Raw genomic sequence first — 27,104 nt, forward strand, 5'->3', positions numbered from 1 at the left:
GTGTCTGATTAAACAATTATACCAAACAGGTGCTAATGATCATCAATTCAATATGTAGGTTGAAACACAATCATTAACTGAACCAGAAACAGCTGTGTAGGAGCAATAAAACTGGGTGAGGAACAGCCAAACTCAGCTAACAAAGTGAGGTTGCTGAAGACAGTTTACTGTCAAAAGTCATACACCATGGCAAGACTGAGCACAGCAACAAGACACAAGGTAGTTATACTGCATCAGCAAGGTCTCTCCCAGGCAGACATTTCAAGGCAGACAGGGGTTTCCAGATGTGCTGTCCAAGCTCTTTTGAAGAAGCACAAAGAAACCGGAAACGTTGAGGACCGTAGACGCAGTGGTCGGCCAAGGAAACTTACTGCAGCAGATGAAAGACACATCATGCTTACTTCCCTTCATAATCAGAAGATGTCCAGCAGTGCCATCAGCTCAGAATTAGCAGAAAACAGTGGGATCCTGGTACACCCATCTACTGTCCGGAGAAGTCTGGTCAGAAGTGGCCTTCATGGAAGACTTGCGGCCAAAAAGCCATACCTCCGACGTGGAAACAAGGCCAAGTGACTCAACTATGCACGAAAACGCAGGAACTGGGGTGCAGAAAAATGGCAGCAGGTGCTCTGGACTGATGAGTCAAAATTTTAAATATTTGGCTATAGCAGAAGGCAGTTTGTTCACTGAAGGGCTGGAGAGCGGTACACGAATGAGTGTCTGCCGGCAACAGTGAAGCATGGTGGAGGTTCCTTGCAAATTTAGGGCTGCATTTCTGCAAATGGCGTTGGGGATTTGGTCAGAATGAATGGTCTCCTCAATGCTGAGAAGTACAGGCAGATACTTATCCATCATGCAATACCATCAGGGAGGCATCTGATTGGCCCCAAATGTATTGTGCAGCATGAAAATGACCCCAAACATACAGCGACAGTAATTAAGAACTATCTTCAGCGTAAAGAAGAGCACAGAGTCCTGGAAGTGATGGTATGGCCCCCACAGAGCCCTGATCTCAACATCATCGAGTCTGTCTGGGATTACATGAAGAGAGAGAAGCAACTGAGGCTGCCTAAATCCACAGAAGAACTGTGGTTAGTTCTCTAAGATGTTTTGGCCAACCTACCTGCTGAGTTCCTTCAGAAATTGTGTGCAAGTGTACCTAGAAGAATTGATGCTGTTTTGAAGGCAAAGGGTGGTCACACCAAATATGGATTTGATGTAGATTTTTCTTCTGTTCACTCACTTTGCATTTAGTTAATTGATAAATATAACCTATTAACGTCTATTTTTGAAAGCATTCTTACTTTACAGCATTTCTTCTCACCTAACTAATGTGTTTGTGTGTATATTTGAATTTCCAGAGAATCTGGTATATTATACTGTTTTTAGGGTTTTTGAAATCCAGGGCACTACTCCTAGCTTCCTTGGAGGGATGGTCGTTTTGAGTCTTTGTTTATTGCTTTGCTTAAAAAGAAAAAAAGAAAAGAATTGGATAGACTGAAGCCAATCATCATTTAAAAGCAGTTTTGTTCCTTTTGTTTTGTTCTTTGTGTATAGCTGCAGTGAGTGTGTGTGGACCTAATGTCCTGGAAATAATTAATTATTATTTTTTTTGTTCCATTCTTTTAACTTGTGAACTTGCCACTTTACTAGTACAGTGGCTAGTAAGAATGTGATGATAAAGTCTGTTGTTGCCAAATTCCCTATAACTGTGTAAATTCTTAACCTGAATACTTTGATTTTCATCCAAAACCTCAAGATGCCGGTCTTACTTCTGTCTTTTCACCCTCCACAGAACTACTTTCATTCACGGTATAAAATATGTTATTTTATCTCTGGTTTCTCCTCTCTTTCTCTCTACCACCAGCGGAGGGGCTCCCCCAGGTGTATTACTTTGGGCCTTGTGGAAAATACAATGCCATGGTGCTCGAGCTGCTGGGGCCTAGCTTGGAGGATCTGTTTGACCTGTGTGACCGGACCTTCTCTCTCAAGACTGTGTTAATGATAGCCATTCAGCTGGTAAGTGGGATAAAGACTGTGTTCAGGGGCTCCTCTGAACTAATTAAAAATATAAAGCAGAAATATTCTGCTCATCTGTGATCAAATTTGAAATTTGGGTAACACTCAACAATAGGTTGTTGCCACTTAGTTATCTGAACCTGACATTGTAGTATTGGAATCCTAGTTGTTTTAGAACCTGGGGAGAATAGTGTTAAGTGAATAGTTTGCTCTGTACTAATGTCTTGCTGTTTTCCTCTACAGATATCGAGGATGGAGTATGTGCACTCAAAGAACTTAATCTACAGGGATGTGAAGCCAGAAAATTTCCTCATTGGACGGCAAGGCAACAAGAAAGAACACATTATTCACATCATAGACTTTGGGTTGGCAAAGGAATACATAGACCCCGAAACCAAAAAACACATCCCGTACCGGGAACACAAGAGTTTGACTGGAACGGCCAGATACATGTCCATCAACACGCATCTTGGGAAAGGTAGGTCCCTAGAGATGATTCCTCTGATCGTTTGATCCTTCTGCAACACAATAAAGTTGGCAGGCTTTTTAACCCTCTTCCAGATAACCAGCAACTGACAGCGTGATGTTCCCTGCAGGTCAGGGCCTTATTTTATTGCTGTATTCAGTCCAGTGCACTGAAAATTTGTTAATATAAGTTACCCATACTTTCTATGTCTTTATGTCTGTGTTTTTTCTGTTAAATGTAAACATATTAGTAAACCTTGATTAATCTTTGTTTTAAATTGTTTTAGAACAACTTGTTTCCAGGTGGTTGTCAGGCATTTGTTTATGTTGAGACAATGCTTGCCTTACAAGGAGTTGTGTGGACTGTTGGCCAAGATGTAAGCCTCACACTCATTCACACTGCTCTAGAACGTTCATTTTTGTAGTCGTTTTCAGTTATTTGACTAATGGGGAACTGGGAACTGACCAAAAGCACTCTGATCATTAAGCTTTCCTGCCTATTCATGGCCATAACACTAATAGATAATAGTTGTTCCTGAAAACAAAGATTAGTTGTTTCCATCAGGGTTTGAACGACTGTTACAGATGATGATACACACAAGGTGAAGGGGAAAGTGGTCACTTAATGTCTGAACACGTTCACTGCTCATCTCCAAGCCTGTTTCAACAGTGATATTTATTAAAACACTTCAGTTTTCCTCCCACACTGTTTTTTTTGTATTATTATTGTTATGCAGATTCTGAAAATATAGATAATTTGTGTTTCATGTAACAGGCGCTACATACTCTGTATATGACAAATTTAATTTAGTTTGAGTTCTGTGGCAAAACTACATGAAAGCAACTGGTTTTAGTCAGAATTTCTCTAAACATAAGAACGAGAGACAGCCTACAATTACACTTTTGAAGACTGCTGAACTGCTCACAAATTCATCAGTAACATTTTTCTCGACATTGTTTTAAGTATCTCTGAGCTTTTGACACATTCCCACAGTTTTTCTGTTTGACTAATCCTTATGTTGACGCCTCCAGCACTACAGCTAAAACTACCCATGCTGGGAGATGTTTGCTAGATTAAATAGTTTTGCTTCAGAGTGCAAATATTTGCACTCTGAGGAGTTTTAAACTAAAGCTCACTTATTAAAAGAACAATGGTATAATAAGAGTTCAGATCAGTTGCCTATTGTGTGTCCCTCATGAGCTCCCTTTTTCATTGTTGTAATAGCACTTTCTGCCTCACCATAACTTTGTCTACAAGCCATTAAAGAAAATAGTGTAGCAATTCAATGCAATCACACTTCTTACGGTCATATTCAATGTAACTTTCCCATGTTTTTTTGTTATTTATTTATGTAACACTTTGTCCAGGAATGCTCTGATTTGCACAGCAGACTATTTATTTTTTGCTATTGAGTGGTGTCGAACAGTTAATACTGGATACTATGGAAAAGTATCCATCTAAAAAGCAGAAAGTGAGTGTCCCCTCAGTGCACTTCCCCCTCAGTGTTGGTCTCTATGGTTCACTCATTCAGGGGTGTTACTAACAAAACAAAACAAAAAAAACAATCATATATATATATATATATATATATATATTTTTTTACATTTGAGTTGAGATCCCCAGACACCAGAAAGTTTGAAGAAATAACCTTAATGCTGCTGGTAGCTCAGTAAACCAAAACTGTTGTCAAGACTCTTCTTGAATGCTTACAATGACTCAGAATTCACAGCGTGACTTGGCAGCTTCTTCCATACACCCACAGCCGTTTTTTTTTTTTTTCCCTAAAGTAGTACCTCCTGTTCTTATTCCTCAGGTTGGAGGATTAAACTACTAAGCCATCTTCCCTTTTTTGATCCAATATTTGATAGAATTCAAATAGCTCACTTTACATCCAACCTAACAGAGAGAGAAGCAAAGGACCTAAAAGAGACTTGATGGTGCAGGCTGAGTATGGGACAATGAATACCTGCCAGAGATGTGTCAGCGGTGGAGTAGCTGTAATGTTTAAATTATACTTCACAACTTGAAATAAATCGGTAACATCGCTCAACAGTTCATGTTAACATTTCATGTGATGGCCATCGAAAACCTTCGCTGTCTGGAACACCTACGGTAGCCTACTAATGTATGCATACCCTTGGTGAAGTGCGACTTCACTCTTGTGCAAATCCTTTTTTGTGGCTTTATTAACATGGAGGAGGTGCCTCCTGTAGCATTTGGAAAGGTCCATCAACTTCTCACCAGGTATATTCGACCACTCCTCCATGCAGAACCTCCCCAGCTCTCTGATGCAGCCTTGACACAGTGGATGAAGTTTCTTATCTTTATTATTTATCGTGGGAGATGGATAGCCGATTTATTATTCTACAAGTGGATTATCCCCTCCTACTCCCCTCAATGTATGAAATCCCTTGTTTGTTCTTTTCATAAACTGCTGAGAACATCAATTTGAACTGCCAGCATTGGAGGTCACAGCTTCATCAAACTGTAAGCCAGGAAGAATAGCTGGGTTTTAGAAGTGGGATGGGTTTTCATTGAATTGTTAAAACAGATTCCATTAAAAGCAAGATTATCAAGTTTAGGCAATATTACTGCTTTGTTAATAAAATAAAGGCTTTGCTAGATTAATTCCTTCTGTATATTATATTTCATATTCCATATCTGTATTGTCCTGATATTACCTCATTCCCTTGCTAATCTTTGTGTACTTAAAAGCTGCCGGTGCTATGAAGATGTGAATAGTTACAGTAAGCTGCCAATAATCAGTCTTGAATCACCTCTTTAGGTAATGTGACTTTAGATGGCTCAATGGTAAAAAGTGTGTGCAAAGCTTCAAATTCCCTTGCTTGCATCTGGAGAAGCTCTCGGGTGGAGAGGATTATGCAGTCAGAGTGTCATATGATTCTGACTCTGTAAACAGTGTGTGATATCTCAAAGTACAAATCTGGTTTTCTACTCCATGTGCTGTAATGTGTACTACTGTAATGAGCTGCAAGATGACTCAATGTGATTAAATTAGTTTGTAGTCAGAATGGAAGTAACAAAGAAAATTACTACTCAAACTGAACTGCATATATTTTGCGATGAACCCACCCAGGATTTTGGTATATGATCCTGGCAAGCTGAATTTAGGATCGTCATCATTCTAGGGTTCAGGCTTCTTTACTGGGGCTCTGTTCAGGACTGTGTTGATCCGTGTTTTCTTACACTCTCAGAGGTTTGTGTCTGCATGGCTTGACTTCTTGTTTTTATCTGCTTTTATTTCCAAGAGCAAAGTCGGCGGGATGACCTGGAAGCCTTAGGCCATATGTTTATGTATTTTCTCCGGGGCAGTCTTCCTTGGCAAGGACTCAAGGTATGTCCAGTTAAGGTCATGTGTAAGCTTTCTTGAATTGATTTCTCTCACAGTCAAACAGTGGACACCAGGCAAAGTATTACTGAATCAACAGCCTTGCCTTTAATTTATGACAGCATGGGTTTGCCAGGTGGTGTTATATGTCAAGGCAGGTGTATGGCATATAAACTTTAGCTGCAGGGGTGAATACAATTGGATAAATCTAACTGACTTCACAAGGTGGATGATAGGGGGAGCAACAACTGGATATTTAACTCTGCTGATGAAGTATTAGCTAGTTTTGAGTTTTCCTGCGAAGTCTCAGCAATACTCTGACTGGTGTTCCTTCCGGTTGCCCTGCAGGCGGACACCCTCAAAGAACGATACCAGAAGATTGGAGACACGAAACGCAACACTCCCATCGAGGCTCTCTGTGAGAGCTTCCCAGGTACGTTGCGTGTGCGTGTTGTGTATATACATTTTTTTTTTTTTTTTTTTTTTTTTTAGCAGTTACTCAAGTTGAAATGAATGTGTCCTTTTGAATTAGCCGCATTTTAGCTTTAGAAACATTTCCCACAGGGTATTGAACATTCTGCAACCCCTGCCCACACACATGAGCTCACACCCACACCTGAAATGCGCACACGTGCACACGCACACACGAGTGCTCTCCCCCTAACTCTTAACTCACTTGGTTCTTTGCTGTTTGATGATGGTAGAATATTTAAATGTGTCGTTTTGGTTCCTGTTATGGGCCATGGGGCAGGACTGTTTTTGTTTTGTTTTTCCCACCAGGTGTAAAATGAAGTGGTTTATCCACTTCTTGCTAATGTTTAAATATTTTTTAGAGAAAATCTGGTAAAATAGGGAAAATTTAAACAAAAACTAACCCCCCGTCCCCCCCAAAAAAATACAAATGTGTCATCTGTGTTTCAGAGGAGATGGCTACATACCTGAGATATGTCAGAAGGCTAGACTTCTTTGAGAAGCCGGATTACGAGTATCTGCGGACTTTGTTTACGGAGCTGTTCGAGCGCAAAGGCTACACCTTCGACTACACTTACGACTGGGTTGGCCGACAGATTGTGAGTATCGAAATTAAAAGACTGGTTTCCACTTTGCAAGACTTGGTGGGACTCTGTTTTTCAGTAAAATTACACAAACAGTAAATACATTTTCACTGCACTTTTCACTGCAAGAACCAGACTAAGAATAGTGTTTTAGAACATGCTTTCCATTTCTTATCTCTACAATAGAGGACAGTCCACCTACGTACACAGGCCCGTGATACAATGTGGTGTTATCTGATCGTGATAAGTGGGTGCTGCAATTGTAGGACCACAATTCAAGTCTGAATCACCAATAATTAAGGCCTCTAAAAATGTCACTAAAAAAACCATTTTAACTCATTTTATCTGCTTTTCTTTTCTGTGTGGGGAGTGTGATTTGTGCGGCACAAAAGACGTTTATGAACTTTGAATTCAGTAGGACTCTGTAGGGTGCTGACTTAATGGTTTTGGTTCTTGTTTGTGTTTGGTCCACAGCCCACGCCAGTGGGATCTGTCCATGTGGATTCAGGGACATCAGCGATCACACGAGACAGCCACGTCCATAGAGACCGGCCCTCACAGCACCAGCCGCTCCGCAATCAGGTCAGTACCGGGAGCCACAAAGCCTTCTTAAAAAAATGTGGAAGCCATACATTTTTTCATACTTTAATAAATGGAAACCAGAGATGCCCAGTGTCAGTGTTTCTACATGGTAAAAATAGCAGACCTAAATTCCAGACAGGGGGGAAAAAGTTGTGACTGCAGAGAGTTACATGTCTATGCTGAAGCACTACAGAAAGTGACACTTCCTCAGAAAATGTCTAGGATTAGGGGAGAAGGGCTTTCTGTGAAATAGCCCCACCATACCATATTGACTTCCTGCACCTTTGGACCAACAACCCTTATCTGAAAGTGTTATGGTTCGTTTTTTCTGCCTGTAAAACATAACGCAGGACTGACTTCATGAGTTAAATGAGTTAAGCTTTTCATCTTTAGTTGTGAGTGGATATTACTGAAACCAGACTGAGGCTTTAAAAAAACACTGCAGTGAAATATCCCTGTGATTAATAATGTTGCTGCAAGACTGCCTGGAGGATAAAGAGTGCAGTTTGGGCAGACATCTGCCAGTGCAGCGCTGTGACATTGGTGACAGATGGACAGCGAGGATACCGGGGAATGCCTCTTACTGATGGTTCAGCTGGGATGGGGGAGAGAACAAGTGGGTGGGGGAGGAGCGGTTCATATGTGGGTAAACCCAAACCATTCTGAGGCTCCCTCCATATTCCGAAGCCTGTGTGAGTCTCCGCCACCTGTCCAACCTCACTGCCACTCCAGCGTCAGGTGACTCAAGACCCATACATCTTTGCTGAAAGCTGATTGGCTGCAATGCATGCCTGCCAGTAGCACTCATTGGATGCAGACACTGACCTGAAATTTAAATGACCAGCTTTGATCCCCTGCACAATTATTTTGGTTTGTTTGTTTATTTTTTCATATACACTTATTTGAATTAATTTGACTAATTTCTATCAGGAAATGTAGGATTTAATCATTTAAAAAACCCTGGTGCAGTAATATCTATCGCCGCCTATTCGAGTCAGTGACCGTATGAATACTGATCTCGACAGCAATAATTTTTTATGATTAAAAAGCAGACTCTGTAGTGGCATTTAGTCATTTTAAACCTCATTGGTGCCATTTCATTATTGTAAGCCTGTGTTCTGTCAAGCCCACTTTAATGTCATCAGTTTTCAGTTTGGTACAGTGTACAGCGCCTGAGCTTGCCTCTGTACACAGCTCTCGCCAGAAGGATGTCCTTGGTTTAGGAACCATCCTTGCTTTTTCCAATTAATGCTTTAAATTACACTTGTCCTTGATCGCTAATGATAATCACTGTATTCATGAAATACAAACTCACCAAAACATTGATTATAAAACAACAAAAACAGAAATGGTTTGATGTTCTTCCCCCCCCCACCCCAGGTATCATGGTTCCAGGTATTAAACGATGAGCTCAACCACTAATTATTTTTCCCACTAGTGTCCTGAATACAACTTCTGTACAGGTTGGGTGGATTTGTTTTCTTCATATACATATAAAACACTTGGACAGCTTTCAGTTTTTGAGCCCTGTTTTTAATTGGGCTCAGTGGAAATCAGTTTGGATGTATGTGGGGGGTTGAGTTGAGCCTGCTGTGTTCACACAGGCCTTCCAGATAGCTGAAACAGACTACAAAGGAACAAAGTTTAGAAGACTGTGAGAAACAGAGTGCACAGCTAGGAGGGCATCAAATAAAATAAAAAGGCCATTTTCCTTTCTCTTGCCTTATTCACAGTCATTCTGAACACTACGGTGTTTTACATCTCTGTGACTGTCTCTCAGCCACAAAACCCCAGGTTAATTCACCTGACTCTCCCGGTAGCAGGAAGCCCAGCGGTCAATCCTGTTTGCTTTGTTATAATGAGACTGAAAAGATGAAATTACAACTGTGGAGATACGGTTTGCACAACTAAGAGATGACTACATGGAAAAGGATTACTCGGAATGAGATTTTTTTTAATGCAAGAAACGAAACCGAGAAATCTTCACCCACAGTATAGGCAATATTCTGATACTGTTCAATCCAGGAAAACACCATTAACCTGCTCCCACCTGAATCGCACATTCGCATGCACTCGCCCCCTCCCCTGTGGAGAGAGAGTGTGGGTAAGGGCCTTGTTACACATCAGCCCTCACCTCTTACCACAGGACACAGTTTGGCTCGGTTAGTCAGCTCACGATTTCTGAGCCTCTCCTCTGGTTCAGAATATATCTTGCAGCTATCAGCACTTGTTTCTTTTTAATGTTTTATTTTTGTATTTACCTTGGCACTGCCTGTTTTTTTGGTTTTTATATTAATTGATTTATATTATTTGACTGACTAGTCTGAATCACTAACACAATGTCTCCTTGCTTTGCCTGGGCTCTTTTTGATTGTCCGTTTGTTTTTTGTTTGTTTTATTTCCTCCTGCGCTGCATGACCACGATTTTGCACCTCCCCCTTGCATTCACTAACTCCACCCCCTCACTGCCCCCCACTCCCAAAACTCCAAGCAGACGGCCTCTTCAGACCGCAGAGGAGCATGGGAAGTCCAGCCCAATCGGCAGACAAATACCTCTTACCTAACATCCCACCTGGCAGCGGATAGGCACGGGGGATCTGTACAGGTACATGACTGTTTTACAATGTTGTCACCTACTTGAGCCTCTGAGGGTCAGATGTGTATAAGCTGGACCGGAGTGAGTGCTGTGTGTATTCTGCCTATTTTCTTTTCATTTTCATGCTTCTGCATCTCTTTTCTAGCACTGTTTTGGTTGTCTTCATAGCTCCTTTTCTGGGCATTACAAACCTGCAAGTCCATTGACAGTTTGCTTCTGCAGGCCCATACAGAAGACCCTAACAAATGAAAAGGAGCCTTCAAAGCAGATGCATGTCATTGCTTCCCCCCTTCCTTCCAGCTGGACTGAATCCTGCTTAGGGCAGAGGTGAAGCAAGATCATTTCCACACTGGACAACATCAGACTTCCTGCAACCAATATGACCAAAGCATGACTGTAGGCCTACCAGGGACATCATTCCTTATTAAATGTCATGTGAAAAGTGACCAAAATGTACTCTTCCCATAAAAAAAAAAAAAAAGGCACAACAGTCTCTTACAAAGTGTCAGGTTGGAATCTCTCGGCAGTGTACAACATCTTGTATAATGGAATTCCCAACCATGGAAGACCGTTGTTATTTGTTTGTTTGTGTGTATAGTGGTTTACCTTGGTGACGTCATGCTGCATGTCAATTTCATTACATCCCGTGCAGCACTTATGCAGACAATACCAGCTGTCCTGTCCAAGCCGTCGGAAAAACTGGCAGTGGCAGTGAGAGCTGCTGGTGCGCAAAGCCTTGGAATACGTCTTCAATTTTTCCCCTGTCTGTTTCTCTATCTTAGGTGGTCAGTTCGACCAACGGGGAGCTTAATGCAGACGACCCTCTGGCTGTCCACTCCAACGCACCAATCACAGCGCAGGCAGAAGTGGAAGTGGTGGACGAGGCTAAGTATGTACTACCAAGGCCTGGCACAGTGTCCGTCTCTGCCTTTCTCTTTCTCAGTGTGACGGCATGGTGACCTCAACCCCCTCAACACACCCTGGCAAATGTCTCTGTTCCAACTGGTGCTTCTGCATGTCTCTTTGCAGTGTCTCCATTTGTGCTTCATTCCAGTACAGCCTAACAGGAAGCAGGTGGGAGGGTGGGGGTGTGCTGTACACTTTTTCACCTCTCTGGTTCTGTGATGTTATTGGCTTATCAGCTCATCTAATTGCCGGGGACTGGTATAGTTCAGTCGAGTTTCTTTAATCTCATCAGCTGGGAAATTAAAGTTTCCACCAATGTATTTTACAGAGCCCTTGAAATTTTAGGAACTGTCTCACAATATATAGTACCGGAATTTACTTCAGTAGTGCTACAATGACACTTTACAGTTTTTTAACTTCTTCATACTAGTAATTACTTCAGCAAACTGATGCATGATATAATGTGTGTGTTGTGTATATACATCGTTTCCACTGCTATCAGCCTAGAGGTTTTTGTCCTGTAAACACATATGTACAAGACCTCATTCACTTCTTAGTTTGATATGTTAATGTGCACATTTTCCTCACACCCTTTGATTAATAATTAAAGGTTTTGCTTTGATAGCAATTTGCAGAAAACAAAAAATAAATTGTTGCGGCAACGAAAATAATTCAATTTGCATGCTGAAGGCAAAAACAGGAAAGGGGTTTCCATAGTTACAAATTAACACCTGAAGATCAAATGTAGCCATCAGCTGAAGTATACATGCAAAATGCTTTAATTCAGGCTACCATTACTTTCACTTAGGACATGGTTATTTATATATATATATATATATACAGTGAGGGGAAAAAAGTATTTGATCCCCTGCTGATTTTGTACGTTTGCCCCCTGACAAAGAAATGATCAGTCTATAATTTTAATGGTAGGTGTATTTTAACAGTGAGAGACAGAATAACAACAAAACAATCCAGAAATACGCATTTCAAAAAAGTTACACATTGATTTGCATGTTAATGAGGGAAATAAGTATTTGACCCCTTCGACTTAGTACTTGTTGGCAATCATAGAGGTCAGACGTTTCTTGTAGTTGGCCACCAGGTTTGCACACATCTCAGGAGGGATTTTGTCCCACTCCTCTTTGCAGATCCTCTCCAAGTCATTAAGGTTTCGAGGCTGATGTTTGGCAACTCGAACCTTCAGCTCCCTCCACAGATTTTCTATGGGATTAAGGTCTGGAGACTGGCTAGGCCACTCCAGGACCTTAATGTGCTTCTTCTTGAGCCACTCCTTTGTTGCCTTGGCTGTGTTTTGGGTCATTGTCATGCTGGAATACCCATCCACGACCCATTTTCAATGCCCTGGCTGAGTGAAGGAGGTTCTCACCCAAGATTTGATGGTACATGGCCCCGTCCATCGTCCCTTTGATGCGGTGCAGTTGTTCTGTCCCCTTAGCAGAAAAACACCCCCAAAGCATAATGTTTCCACCTCCATGTTTGACGGTGGGGATGGTGTTCTTGTTGTCATTCCTCCTCCTCCAAACACGGCAAGTTGAGTTGATGCCAAAGAGCTCGATTTTGGTCTCATCTGACCACAACACTTTCACCCAGTTCTCCTCTGAATCATTCAGATGTTCATTGGCAAACTTCAGACGGGAATTTACATGTGCTTTCTTGAGCAGGGGGACCTTGTGGACGCTGCAGGATTTCAGTCCTTCACAGCGTAGTGTGTTACCAATTGTTTTCTTGGTGACTATGGTCCCAGCTGCAGAGATCATTAACAAGATCCTTCCGTGTAGTTCTGGGCTGATTCCTCACCGTTCTCATGATCATTGAAACTCCACGAGGTGAGATCTTGCATGGAGCCCCAGACTGAGGGAGACTGACAGTTATTTTGTGTTTCTTCCATTTGCGAATAATCGCACCAACTGTTGTCACCTCCTCACCAAGTTGCTTGGCGATGGTCTTGTAGCCCATTCCAGCCTTGTGTAGGTCTACAATCTTGTCCCTGACATCCTTGGACAGCTCTTTGGTCTTGGCCATGGTGGAGAGTTTGGAATCTGATTGATTGATTGCTTCTGTGGACAGGTGTCTTTTATACAGGTAACGAGCTGAGATTAGGAGCACTCCCTTTAAGAGAGTGCTCCTAATCTCAGCTCGTTACCTGTATAAAAGACACCTGGGAGCCAGAAATCTTGCCGATTGATAGGGGATCAAATACTTATTTCCCTCATTAACATGCAAATCAATTTATAACTTTTTTTTAAATGCGTTTTTCTGGATTTTGTTGTTATTCTGTCTCTCACTGTTAAAATACACCTACCATTAAAATTATAGACTGATCATTTCTTTGTCAGTGGGCAAACGTACAAAATCAGCAGGGGATCAAATACTTTTTCCCCCTCACTGTATGTGTGTGAGTGCACATTATATTTAAATTCTCAGCAGCTGTAGAAGTTACTTCATAATATTTATTTCTTGGCAGACTCTCTTGTCCAGGACGACTTATATAAGAGCAATACAAAGTGCAATAATACAGTGCAATTCAAGGCATAGTACATGGCTAACAAATGTGTTTTTAACAAATTTGAAAATGTCAACAGCTTTTAATTAAAATTATAATTTCCTACTTAATTTATCTAATGTTTACAGGTAAACAATCTTAATCTGAAAATGTTATTTGTTTTATTTTAAATATTTGTTTCTTCATACAGAAGGATTAATTTTGCATTAAAGTGATATGAGTGTATCACTTTCTCAACTGCAGATAATCAAAACACTTGAACCTTCTTTGATTTCCTGCCATAACTAAACGGGAGCTTGTGATCTTCAATTTTTTTTTTTTTTTTTTTATGAAAAACATTCACCTCCTTGGAACCATTTTGCTTTTAATTAGTGTGCTGTTGTTACCTATGTTTTTAGATCTGATCTGTGTTGGATAGTTTCCTGGTTTCTTCTTCTACATTGCTTAGTTTGCAGTCTTTCAGAAGATCACTGAGGGAAAGAGAAATTGATTGAGATAGCTTCTATTTGACTGCTATGGCACTACAGCACAGATGCTGAAGGAGTTAATATTACCACTCAAATATAAAATAGTATTTGTTTTTGTCATTCCCAACAGTGCCTCACACCTTTTTATTTGTATTATTTTTTGGTATACTCGCTTGTCATTGTGACCAGAGACAGATTCACAAAGATGATTTAGGCTATAATAGTGAAGTATAAGCCACATCAGTGTTTGACTTTTTCAAACCTGTAGTGTAGATTAATTTTTTTGTTTTTGATTTGTTCTGCTAATGGCAGCTGTCGGTGTCGATGGTACAGCACTCACAGATCCTGAAATAGATCCCATTTAGATCTTTTCAGAAACCTTTTGTAGTCTTTTTCTTACTGGTACTTCTGCAGGGTGTTTCCTTAACAAATATCTTAGGGAAAATGTATTTTATATTTGAATTACTTTGTTCACATTCCCAGTATCACTGTACACGTTGGAAACCAGAATGGTGAAATATTGCCGGACTTCTCTCTCTGTGGTGTCCCTGACTAACTGGGTGTGATGTGTGTGTTCTTCTGCCTGCTCATTGTTTCTTTATTTAGTTGGGAAGGGAATTCATCCAGGGTGTCAGGTCTTGCCTTGTCTGTCTCCGTCCATCTGCCCCTTGTCTGTGTGAAGGTGCTCTCTTCCTCTTGTCTGCCCCCCTGCCCTCCCCACACCATGTCTATTCAGCCCTATTTTGAGGCCCCTGAGAGACTGAGATGACGTTTTACATCCATGTTAGCCTATAAAGTACATCTTCTGTAAAGCCAGTCATAACCCTCCATAATTTAATCTTTCTGAATATCAGTATAGTCGTCACAGCTTTGTCTTGTTTCCAGTGGGGTTTCCCGTTAACTCTACTGTGATTGTTTAGTCTGTCATTTCCTTAAGGTTATGGGTATTATGTTTTCCAGTAAAAAAAGGCTGCCCAGCTATAGTCAAGAAACCAAGTGGTATTTCTTAATTTTGTTTTGTTTGTAATTCAATTAGAAATTGCTGCATACTTTCCTATTAAATATTTGCAAAACGGGAATAACCACTTGCTGTTCAGCCCGACTCACTGTTACAGCCCCCCAGAGCCAGCACATCAGAGATGTCAAGTTGCATCCTTGCCCACTGTCAGTCCACAACACCCCAAAACAGCAAGTCTGCTGCCACAACCTACATTCAAGCTAGCAGTGTCCAAGCTGTAGGGATCAGTTTGCAGGACAAGTGAATGTATGGTGCTGCTCTAGAGCTCAGCTGTGGGAATACTGATGAAATTCAGCTTGTGTGTGGGTCTGTAAATGCAAGTATCACTCATTTGCTTCTTGGGCATGTCTTACTGTTAACACAAGTGCTGTGTGTGCCTGTTGAGTCTTCAGTCTCCCCCTACCCTGCAGTCATTCAGTTATACTGAAACTAGTAAAGGCTAAAGGAGCATTCAAGAAATCCTCAGTGCTCCTTTCATTATTATTATTATTTTTATTTCTTGGCAGATGCCCTTATCCAGGGCGACTTACAACATAAGTGCAAAAATACAGTGAAGTACAAGGCATCAATCATTACAAAATCAATTTAGTTAAAACAGCAATTCAGAATAATACATTTTACAAATTCTAATTTACAATTTACACAAGTACAGTAAGTGACTTCCTACATCCTGGACGGTGAAAGCTAAGTGCTCTCAAGATGTAGGGTCACAGACGAGGGCTACGGGAAAGGGAGCAAGGAGGAAAACAATCAAGAACGCGAGAAGCATAATAAAAACTGTGAAGTGCTATCTAGCAGGGATAGAGGACTAATATTACAAGTATATTCATAGTTAACTATGTTCACATGGGAATGACACGCTGGATGTAAATTAGCAGAATTATTTTTGTTTTTTGTTTTATCTTCTCTGCATTTGAAGACCTATTCTTAACTGCTACTGATCAAGTATCTTTGTACGACCTTTCACCAGTGGCATCTCCTATTAAAGGGACAGGTTACAGCACAAGGAGCTTACCGTCTTGTCGGCATCATAAAAGACGAACGCGACGTTAAAAAATAAATAAATAAACATCACTACCTCTGGCAGATATCCAGTCTCTAAATGCCTGTAACAATCATATTGTGGACATTTGCATATTGTATTGTATTACTGTACTATACTGTGCAATGCTTAGAAAATGTTTCATGTAAAAACTAAGTTGCCCTGAGTAAGGGTGTCTGATAATAGATGGATAAATATAATATGAGAAAAGACTCTTACAGTTGTCAAGCTTCTGTCAAGGAAGCAGTTTTATTTTTTTCATTCATATACTGCTTTAAGGTTTTTAAAGGGGTATACATTTTTTTGAGGGAATTAGAGCTGGAACTACTACAGATTATTGGTGCGGTTTGACATCCCACAAAAATTCATTTCACAGCTCTAATAACCAGAAAAAAGGCAATGACAGACAATGAATAGTAAGCATATATCCTAGTGTATTTATGCTAAAATTAGAGCAAGACATAATAGGAGGTCCATCCCTGGTGTGTGCCAAGGGGTAGGGTAGGCATAAGAACAGAAGTAGGTACAGCAGAATTATTAAAAGTGATAAAATACATCAGTAATCAGGAGCATATCAGCCCAGTCAGATGGTGCATAAAGAGTGCCGAGATATCCAGGAGCTGTTGGCTGCAGTATTACAGATAGTCTGAACAGATGTGTCTTGAGCAGAGGCCGGAAAGGTGGTCAGCGGACCTAACCTCGGTGGCTAGGTTGTTCCACCACTTGGGGGCGATGGTGGAGAATTTGGAGGGTGGTGTATTTAATTTTAAGATCAATAAATAAACCAAAGTTCCTGCTGACAGAACAAAGCCTGAGAAATGCCCTGGATGATTCCTTGTGTCCTATGTCTTTCTTTTCTGCATGTCTACCTAGCATGAGAACAGTCCCATCTCACCTCTGTGTATTAATCTCTCTGTCTTTTCTCTTTACACTCTCTGTAGCTGCGTGAAAATGCTCAACTTGTGGTGAGTCCCACTCTCCAGTCCACACGAGACCAAAAAAAAAAAAAAAAAGGGAGTGGACCAGACTAGACTTTGGGGGATTTTTCAGATCGAAATGAAAGAAAATAAATGAAAAGAAAAACAAACCTATGGGCTCCTGGCTCAGGTTTGAGCTCTGAAAGATGCTGAGGGATTGTGAAGGCCCTTAACACAGGGTTTACTAAGACAGGGGAAATGTATAATGATTTACTGAAACCTCACAATTACCCTGTATCACAAAGGTAATAGTCTCTCTTCCTTGAGATGTAATTAATAGTGGTCAGGTGAATTACAACTGATTTAAAATTGATTTTTTTTTTTTGCCTATTTGCAATATTTTGAGAGGTAAAAAGTATTGAATCTGATTATGCTTCATTCATGCAATCTATATGGAAGAAAACCATTCCCAGTGTAAGCTTACCTAAGTCTATTTGTCACCCCCACCTCTTTACCTGCTGAACAGAAGTGTATGGAAAAAGTACAATTCTGAACTCAAAGCAGGGTAAAATGATTAATTAATTTTAGGTCTAGTTGTCTCCTCACTTCATGCAATTGGAAATGTAAGTCCTTACAGATTGTATGCTAAATTGTGTTAAGTTAAATACTCTAGTCATGTAGATACTAGCGATTAAGTATATTCGTTTGGCATGGCGAATGTTAACCCAGAACAGACAGCGCAACACGATGCAAGCAAGAGGATATGCATTGATTAAAAAGGTGAAAAAGCAGATTATCTAATCTGGACAAAAAAGGCATGTTGCGTTGGAGAGGACACGTCATGTAAGGAAGTGTGCAATCCCTCTGCATCATCACTTTCCATCCTTAACAGCCATTATAATCAAAAAGAAAATGAAAGAAAGAGAAAAGCACCACTTCAGCGGAGGCCCCAGCTTGCTTGGATGTGCCCAAAGAGGATGGTATACCAGAGCATTGCTTAACGGCACAGTTGTCTCTGGCTACAACATGGAATATATCGGTTTTACCCCGTTATGTAAAGCTGCCCATATTTGTGCAGCATGTTAGGAAGCCTGTTTACCCCTTTGGGCTTGTTTCAGAGAGCTCACCAGCTTGCCTTTTTTTGTCAAGGCCTACCGAATACCTGTAAGCCACCGGGATGCTTTCTGTATGTCATAGTCTGGAGCTGTTCTCTTCCCACTGTGTGCATGCTCTTGAAGTCATTTTCTCGGTATTGTCCCGTTTTCGTTTTCCCTTTTGTTTTGTTTTAGTTTCCTTGTGTATTTTAACACCCTCCTAAAAAGCTAATTGTTGGGAAAGAATGTAAAAACTCCTTGGGAAGGTTGCAGATGTTCAGAGTGCTACATCCTTTTTTGGACTTCTGTGGCCTTAGTGTAGCCATCTCTAACTGTCAGCTGCTCAACACAGGCAGGTTTTCAGACTAAAATCCCTGATAGGATTCAATTCAGTTCCTCGTATATAAATTCTTATTTTTTTGCACTGGTCTATTTGGGATTTAAGAGTATCACAACTGCTCCCAAACATTTTAGTCTTTTAAATCCTAAAAAGACCATTAATGTATGGACTGACTCCTATGAATCTGTGAAAGAAGCAGTTTATGAAGTGAAGCTGCCAATTAACATGTAAAGTCTAGTAAAGCAAGTTATATGAAGTGTAATAAAATCATTACTATCTCTATATATGTATACATATAAAAATATTTTTGGGGGTGGGGCAAGATGCAGACAGTGTTAGTTTTATTAATTTAATCTTGGTAAGAGCTTTATTTATTTATGCTACTTGGCTTTGTGAGGTCCAAAGCTTACCTTACTGGAAGGTACAGTGTTCTTGATGGTCCAGGTTATGGTTGGAAGAGCACACAAACTAGCATTGACCTTTTCATATTTGTCAGCCATCATATGTTTGCAGTAATTGGAGAGAGAACCCACAGCTAAAGGCTCATTCATTGACACTTGGTCCTTGGGACTTTACAGGAAATGACAAAATGAAGCTAGTCAGTGATTGGCCTGAACCACTGCTAATGGAATTGTATTGACAACTTAAATATCTCAAACATTCCAACAAATGTGAAAAACCTTAATTACTTAACCTGTTGCTAAGGATGCCATTGAGTGTGGCACAGTTTGAGGGACCCTGCTCCCAGGGGTAAATCTTCAGCATACCTTCATTGGAAAAGCTCTTGTGCCTCTTGGTTTGTGGCCAAACTTTTATCACATAACTGAGAAATTCAGCAATTATCCCTTTCCCTGTAGTGATTTAATTTAATTTGTGGTGATTGCACCCCAGCCCTCATTCCCCCTTCTCTCCTGTAGTTCCTTGTTGTGCCTTAACAGTTCAGTCCCTCCTTTGGTGTGTGGACCAAGTAATGGGATCAGCAAGCAATCTTCTGAGTCTGATTCAAATACTAGACCTTCCTGCCCCCTAAGGTATTTGATCCAAACAGCTTCTGAATCATGTAATTTAATAATGTGTGCTGTAATCAAAACGTTCATGAGCTGTTTGGGCCATAATGCTGTAATGGGATTAATTGAGTGTCCAGTTTTTGAATCCCACTGGTCTATAGGGTGGGGGTGGGGGGGGGGGTTCTTCCATGAGGATTGTTAGAGAAATAACAATCTTTTTTTGTTTGTTTGTTTTTCTCTCAGGTGCTGTTGCTTCTTCAAGCGGAAACGGAAGAAGAACACTCCACGGCACAAATGATTTTTTGGAGTTTTTTTTTAAATAAAGTAAAATAAAGAAGACAACGAAAAGATCATAAACAAACGGCCTCCTGGGCGTTGTGAGTGAGCGACATGCACGTTTGATTGTTCTCATCTCTTGTTGGAAAAGAAATGTTTTTTTTTTTGTTTTTTTTATATACATATAATTGCTTTGGAACGGATGACTTGTCGCTTCACGTCTGAACCTTCTGCTGGGATAGAAGAGCTCCAACACACTCAGGCAGGATTGCACTTCTTAACTTGCTGTATTTTTTTTTTATTATTATTTGTTCGATTGAATTTTTGTCCAGCAGAAGCATAAGTACAGTGGGACTGCTAGGCCTCCAATCAGTTTTTATTTTTGCCGGCTCATCTTCCACAACGATGATAGATATAGAAAAAGAACTGAAAGATAAAGTGGGGACTGAGCTTTTTGTTTGCTCCTTCCCTTTTCCTGCCCCTCCACTCTTGGGGATTCGTCAGGGCATCCCTTTGTAACCCATACAGCTGTGTCAATGGGGTGACCTCCTTGGGGAATTACTATTTTATGTTATTTTATTTTTTTGGTGGGGAAGCATAAATACTGTGAGAACTTTGAACTGCTGTCTGCTTTTGTTATTTTTCCCTTTTTTATTTTCTGAATCATTGCTATTTAAGGAAATCAGGGGCTGCTTGCTGTCATTTTAATTTTGCTTAACAGGAGCGAAGGAGGTTATTTGGGTTTTTTGTTTCCTTCTCTCTTCAGTTTTGCTCTTAGATGATTGTACTGGGCTCTCTTAAACAGTGATCTTATAACTCCAGTTTTCAGCTGCGAACCACAAGGCCTTTGGTGTCAGAAATTTAATATAACCTGAGTCTGTCTTACGTTAATAGAAAGTAAGAATCCATTCATAAGAATACTAAAATCTTAGTGAAGGCTCTTTGTCAATATGTAGAAGTCAAATAAGTGTCAAAGTTGAACCTCACAGTTCATCTCTGTATTCCTATATTGTTCCATGTCCTGGGGCTACAGAGAAAATAGTAACGTTGTGTGACAACTCAAGCTAGCTAATTCAAGCACTATGGCCTCTGGTATTCTCATTCTGCAAATGACTCTATTTATTCACAGAAGCGTTTGCACTACAGGTCTGTGAAAAACAAGGAAATAAATGGCAGAATATCATCCCAGCACATGAAAGCGAGTGCCCATTAGATGCATGTGGTAATTAGCCCCGGCCAAGCCTCATTTGAGTGGGAGCATGTGATGTCTACTTCTGTTGGGCTGGCAGTAACAAGGGGGTGGGAGGTCAAAGAGGTGTAGAGTATATACTGTGAAAGGCCCAGAGGAGGGGATAGCTGAAAGCTGAGGATTCAAGCTGAAATTGTATTTCTTGCAGTTTTTGTTTACACTGCTAGTTTTCATAACACTCCTGTATCGTCGTGGTTGGAAGCATCCAGCCATGCCTGCTACCTTGAGCCCCTTTACATAACTGGTTTGTCCAGAACTACATTTCTGAGACACTGGTTCGCTGGTCAATTGAATATTAGACTCAAAATATACATCTCCTTAAAGCCCATCCCTTCCCTTCTCTCTTGATAATGACATTGAGACTTGTGTGATCAGTAAGTTATATGAGGCTGCTTTAAACAAACCAAACCTCTTTAAGAAATAGGGCCTTACTGCTGATGGGCAAGAATACATGCAAGGTGTCAGTGACAGTCTTGAAGAATAAGAGTTTGAGGTTATGGAAAAGCCATTGAGTCAGGTTTAATCCACTTTTTTTAACCATGTCGGTTTTGGCCATAGAGAGGCCTCCCTGAAAGCCTTGTGGATGGTTAAGCACTGTGAACACCATCTAGTGGTCCACAGGCGGATATGCATTGCCTCTTCAATTTCTATTGCTCTAAATGAGGAAGGGGTGTGGGGACACAAGATTTTGAAATTGGAGTTAAACTTACTAATGTGAAAACTCATCAGTACCAGTAAGTTTCTTTAACACATGTCATGAAACGTATAAAATCTGTGGCAACAGACAAATTAAGAAATGTGACTAACGTACGTTTTTTTTTTTTTTTTTTTTTTTGTGTTGTTTGTGCTACAGTGTTGATTTAACAAGACCTTTACACATGATTGCTTTGCTATTACAACTTTGATAGTCCAAGTGCTTCTATTTTTTGTTTTTCCCCCCAAGAAATCATCCAAGTCATTTTTGTCATGGGTTACATTTTTTTTTATTTTTTTTTTAAATCACTTTATTTGCTAACACTGCATAACACAGAGGACTCCTTCCTCCTGGAGTGATTTGTATCCATGATCGAGATATTCCATGCCTTCCCCACCATGAGTCTGTCCTAGGGGTTTCCCCACTGTATCTAGCCCTCAGAAATTATTGAATGGAAATAGACTTTTGGGGAAGATTTGAACCCTGTGTTTATTTTATTTTTTACTTGGTTATGGCCAGTTTTGTTTCTTTTTGGGGGGGGTTCTCTGCTCAACACCAGAATCTCATAGGTGAAGCATTGTCCTAATGCTCAGTAGCTTCCTCTTCAAAACCTCTGTTTAAGTCTGGACCCAGGATGTCCCCGATGCTGCTGTGAGCTGTGTTAATTCCAACTCTAGCTGCCGTTCATGTTGTTTTCCCTCCTACAGCAAACCTAATAATGCTGTATTCTTAGCACTGTGCTGTTTGAACTTCAATTGTGCAGCAAGATATGGACCAATTGCTAGCTCCGACTGACTTAAAACACTGTAAAGGAAGATCGTTGACAGTTTTGTCTGTTTTGTTTCCAATGCGCATCATTTACTCGTCAGAATGAAACGTTGCAACGCCTTAACCAGAGCACCCTTTGGAACGCTCCATTTGAGTGTTTTTGTTTTTTAGTACATTTCTTTTTCTTAATGATTTTGTTTCTAGTACAAAGCTGGTCTGGTTTTCAATTCCCACACAGACGCATCCGTGAAGTTTGACCAAACGGGGCCCGTGTATTAACAGGACTGACCAGAACTTTGTTTCTCACTGTCTCCTTGCATTTAAGAGAAGAGGGTGTTCAGCTTGTGGAAAGAGAAGCTCGCACACGACATGTTTCCCATCCGGGGTCGATGCCAGACTGGGTGGCTGGGAGGGTGACGAGCTTCTTGGGGAGAAGAGTAAAGCAAAGCTAATAATACCAAATTCAGTCTTCTACCAAAATACAAGGCTGTCAGGAATAGTAAAGAGCAAAGTCCTGCCTCCTTTTACAATATTTACTTTTATTTAATTGTTTCTGAATTCTAGGGTGTACCCACAAACAAAACCGTGAGTGTAAAGCCACTTTATGTAGATTGAGGGTTTAGGGGTTGTAGGTTTAGGGCCAGACTCACAGCTATGTAGATTAAGCTGTCAGGGATGCAATTCACCTGCAACGCTCAAATCAAGTTAATCTGTGGGTTGATTTAAAAACATACAAAAGACTTGAGAAAAATCTGAGAGGAATGTTGATCTGATGGGGGGGGTGGGGGGTGATTAACCACTGTTGTAATTGAGTGTGTTTCTGTTTGTCCTTTTTGGTCTTTTTGTTTTTCCTTCTCTGAAATAGCAGAAGGTTTCTCTTTGAATGAATGCGGAGTTCTTGATGTACGTAGTTACATGGTTGCCTTGCTTTTCTGTTCTGTTGATGCCAGCTCGTGCAAGATTGCAGCATTATTTACATGGGTTGTGTGAACCTTTTTAATGATGTTTTGTAAATGTGAACTGAAAATGTATGATATACTGTAGGTTCTTCTGTTATTGTTTCTCTTGTTTGTTTTTGTTTTTTTTGCTTTTCCCCCCAAAAAAAAAAAAACAGCAGGTGAATTTGACTGCACTACATTTCTTTGCATATTGTTTACCAGAAATAAGATGCCAGTCTTGTACTGTACCTTAATCTTGTAAGACTTGGCTTGATTTAAACCATGTGTTAGACGGAAAAAAAAAAAAAAAAAGCAAAAAAGCTGAATGGACAATATGATTAGTCTTCGCGAAAACCGTACATTTACCAAAATGCTTCCTTTTTTATTACTCCCTTACTTTTAATGTTCCTTTTTATACATATATATGTAATTATTTATAGCTGAATCCATTAATAAAACACTAGTCTGTGAAAAATCACCTCCAGGTGGGGTGCTGGAATAAGTGTCCTGTTTAGACAAGTTAGTCTTCATAGAGGTACAATTTCATAGCCGCCACAATGCTCTTTGCATACCAAGAACTCATTATGAAAGTCCTCTGTACAGCAGGGATGTCTGTATATGTGCACAACTCTGTATAAACTTGTTTGTGTTGTTAATTTTTTTTGTTTTGTTCTAATTTCTTGTTTTGTATGTTGCTCTTGAGTCTAAATTATATATAAGACTTACTTGAATACACACACACACACACACACAATTAAAATTTTAAATTGGGAGTCATCTTTTGGGTTATTTAATATAGCTTCTGAACAGTGGATTTCTTGTAACAAAGAAAATGAAACATTTGTGTAATTAAAACCCTCCACTGAGTGTATGGTATTATTCTGCTGCAATACGTAATGTGCCTCTGATTACATTTAGGACACATAGTAGACTGGTTCTGTTGGCTTGCTGGTGTTTTTCCAACAAATTCATCCCCAACATAACTTATATATTTTAAGCTGCTGCTATCAGTTACAGGTATTCTGGATTTTTGTTTTGTCTGTCGCTTGATCTTTCTAGGGAGAAATAAATCCATCCATTGATATCTTCATGGCCCTGTCTCTGATCAAATCAGGCTTTGAACCCTACACAAACTGTTATATTCCCGACGGTTCATTTCTTAATATTTCTTGCAGACGGGACAAATCTGTATTGGAAGAGGGCTTTTTCCCCCACTTTTATTTTCTCACTGGGTGATTGTTGTCACCCAATAAAGATGGCATTGCTTTTAGACTTCTGTGTTGCACAGATGTGCTACCCAGGTTGAAGGAGACCAGTCAGGATAGTCTGCTTCACCCCTCTATCTAGCTCCTGTGGGCATCAAAGCCAATGATGTAGCATATGATAAGCCCTCAATCATGCATGTATCCTTTTTAGAGAAACCAGCATAGGCTGCTATCTGCAAAGATTTTTTCACAACATTTGTAAGATGGGCTTTCTTGTAGTGGATTATGGACATGCAGCTCTTACACTGGAATTCCTTGCAGCCGCTATTCTATTTTCATGTACATTTTTAAAGGACGCTCTCTTCCAGGAATGATGTATATGTAAAAATAAATAATTTCCATAGCTGGGCACTTTCATCCTTTTGTTGCAGGCATGATGCTACGGCTCCCAAAAGCACACATTTAACTTCCTCTGTACATCATTCAGGCACCTTATGTTGTAACGGGAGCCATTTTGAAACAGCAGGCGTCATTCCTTGGTGGTGGTTGTGTGTTTTGCATTGGGACAGGCCCTGCTGTATAGTAGAAATTTTGTTACCATGGGAGATGTAGAACTACAGAAATAAAACAAAAACAGCCTAATGAATTCTATGAAATATGAAATCTTGAAAATTAATTTTTCATCTTTGGTTTATCAAGCCCAGATTTGCTTTACTGTATGTTGTTTCTTGCAGGAGGGGTGAGGGTGAATCTGAAACATGACTGCAATATTTTTGGTTGTTGTAAATTGTACAAAATGTACTATTGTATGTTAGTTTGATTTTTGTTTTTGTTTTAAAACCAATGGACATTGTAAGCAAAACATAAATAAAGTCTGTTGAATAAGATTTCCCCACCCCAAAACATTGGAAAAGCAAACTATGTACAGAACTAGAAGACTTTAGTACTACTTGTATCCTGGCACTGGTTTTGAAAGCTTAGGTGAAAAGAACTAAGTCTTAAAACTGTATTTTGAATATTATTGTGTTGAATATGAATGTTACATAAAAATTGTATTTGAATGGATTAACCTGGTAAAGGGCTGCAATTGTGAAGGACCCGTTTTGTTTTTTGTTTTTGTTTATTGTTTTGTTTCATTTTGGCAGAAAAAGGTCCTGATGCTGTCTGTCTTAAAATGCCTATTTTCCAGGGCCTCATGTGAAACACTTGTCACATGTGACCTTTAAAAATGTACACTTTTTATTCCCTCCGCATTTAAAGGGAAACTCAAGTTTGCACCCTTTTTTATGTAAATAAAAAATCTCTCTTAACCTTTTCTATGAGTTGTGGCGTACCTTTTGTTTCCCCCGCTATGATTAGATGAGTAGAGGATACTGGACATATTGTCCATGTTTAGATGAATGGGCGTTTTTAGAATGCCGTAACCATAAAGTGAGTAGACAATATCTGTGCACTGTCCTGACCAGCATTATCACGGCACCTTTACTGTCATTTCCAAGCATGGTGCTCTCGGAGGCCGTGATAATCAAATAGCAGTATTCCAGTTATTCCCTTATCCAAGCAAATAGATTAGTATTCAATACAGACGCATAGGAGTAAATATAATGGTCAATCATGCGGTAGTGAAACATTGTGATTTGTGTTCAAAAGCCCTGTGAGTAATACTCTGTTCGGTAATTCTGTTGGATGACCTGCCTGTATTCAGAAGGTCCTCAAGTCAGAATGACTATTTGAATAAATTAAGATCTAAATCGATGATATATACAGTTAGGTCCATTGATATTTGGACAGTGACACAATTGTCATCATTTTGGCTCTGTATGCCACCACAATGGATTTGAAAGGAAGCCATTTGAAAGCACAAGATGTGCTTTAAGTGTAGACTTGCATCTTTAATTTGAGGATAGTTGGGTGAACGGTGTAGGAATTACACTCATTTTTATATGTGGTCCCCCCAGTTTTAGGGGTTACAAAGTATTTGGACAAACTAACATAATCATGAATTAAATTGTGAGTTTCAATACTTGGTTGCAGTCAATGACTGCCTGAAGTCTGGAACCCATAGACATCACCAGATGCTGGGTTTCTTCCCTGGTGATGCTCTGCCAGGTCTGCACTGCAGCTGACTTTAGTTCCTGCTTTATTTTGGGGCGTTTTATCATTTTACAGATTTGGTATACATCCACACAACAATTTCCATATAATCCCAGGCAGTTGCAATATTGTGTTTAGGGTCCTTAACATTTCCTGTCTAGTTATTTCAAAGCGATATTCAAGATAGTTTTATTGAAATAATATTATATAGCCCTGGTTTGATTTATGTGTATACAAATGTACTTTATCGTCTGACTTGTGGACCCTCTGAACGCAGGTCAGTCCCTGTTTTGTTCTTGGGAGTGAGAAAGAAACCCTCCATTAGGACACAGCCCACAGACCACAGAGGGGCAGCTTATTTCCGTGGGCATTTAGATGGCCTCTGTATAATGAGTCCCATTCTGAATAACAATTACAGATAGAAAACATTGTGGGGAGGATCATCTCTGTATTGCGCACCTTGCTTCAGAAATAGGTGAGAAGTCTACTGCCATTGTC

General features: G+C 40.1%; 1 protein-coding gene across 2 annotated transcripts in view; it reads left to right on the forward strand.

Moving 5' to 3' along the window:
• Positions 1 to 25,827, forward strand: part of csnk1g1 (casein kinase 1, gamma 1) — a 64,172-nt gene extending 38,345 nt beyond the window's left edge. Inside the window, exons 5-13 of one of the 2 annotated variants that reach the window (XM_066701724.1) lie at positions 1,868 to 2,019; positions 2,263 to 2,497; positions 5,755 to 5,840; positions 6,183 to 6,267; positions 6,756 to 6,904; positions 7,364 to 7,471; positions 9,966 to 10,076; positions 10,850 to 10,956; positions 19,626 to 25,827. In XM_066701724.1, coding sequence (XP_066557821.1) covers positions 1,868 to 2,019; positions 2,263 to 2,497; positions 5,755 to 5,840; positions 6,183 to 6,267; positions 6,756 to 6,904; positions 7,364 to 7,471; positions 9,966 to 10,076; positions 10,850 to 10,956; positions 19,626 to 19,680 — 1,088 coding nt within the window. In that variant the 3' untranslated portion in view covers positions 19,681 to 25,827. The remainder of the gene's footprint in view (positions 1 to 1,867; positions 2,020 to 2,262; positions 2,498 to 5,754; positions 5,841 to 6,182; positions 6,268 to 6,755; positions 6,905 to 7,363; positions 7,472 to 9,965; positions 10,077 to 10,849; positions 10,957 to 19,625) is intronic. The other variant, XM_066701725.1, reaches the window with a different exon arrangement.
• Positions 25,828 to 27,104: the final 1,277 nt, after the last annotated feature.

Source organism: Amia ocellicauda, chromosome 4, assembly GCF_036373705.1.
Source record: "Amia ocellicauda isolate fAmiCal2 chromosome 4, fAmiCal2.hap1, whole genome shotgun sequence".
In the NCBI taxonomy this organism is placed as follows: domain Eukaryota; kingdom Metazoa; phylum Chordata; class Actinopteri; order Amiiformes; family Amiidae; genus Amia; species Amia ocellicauda.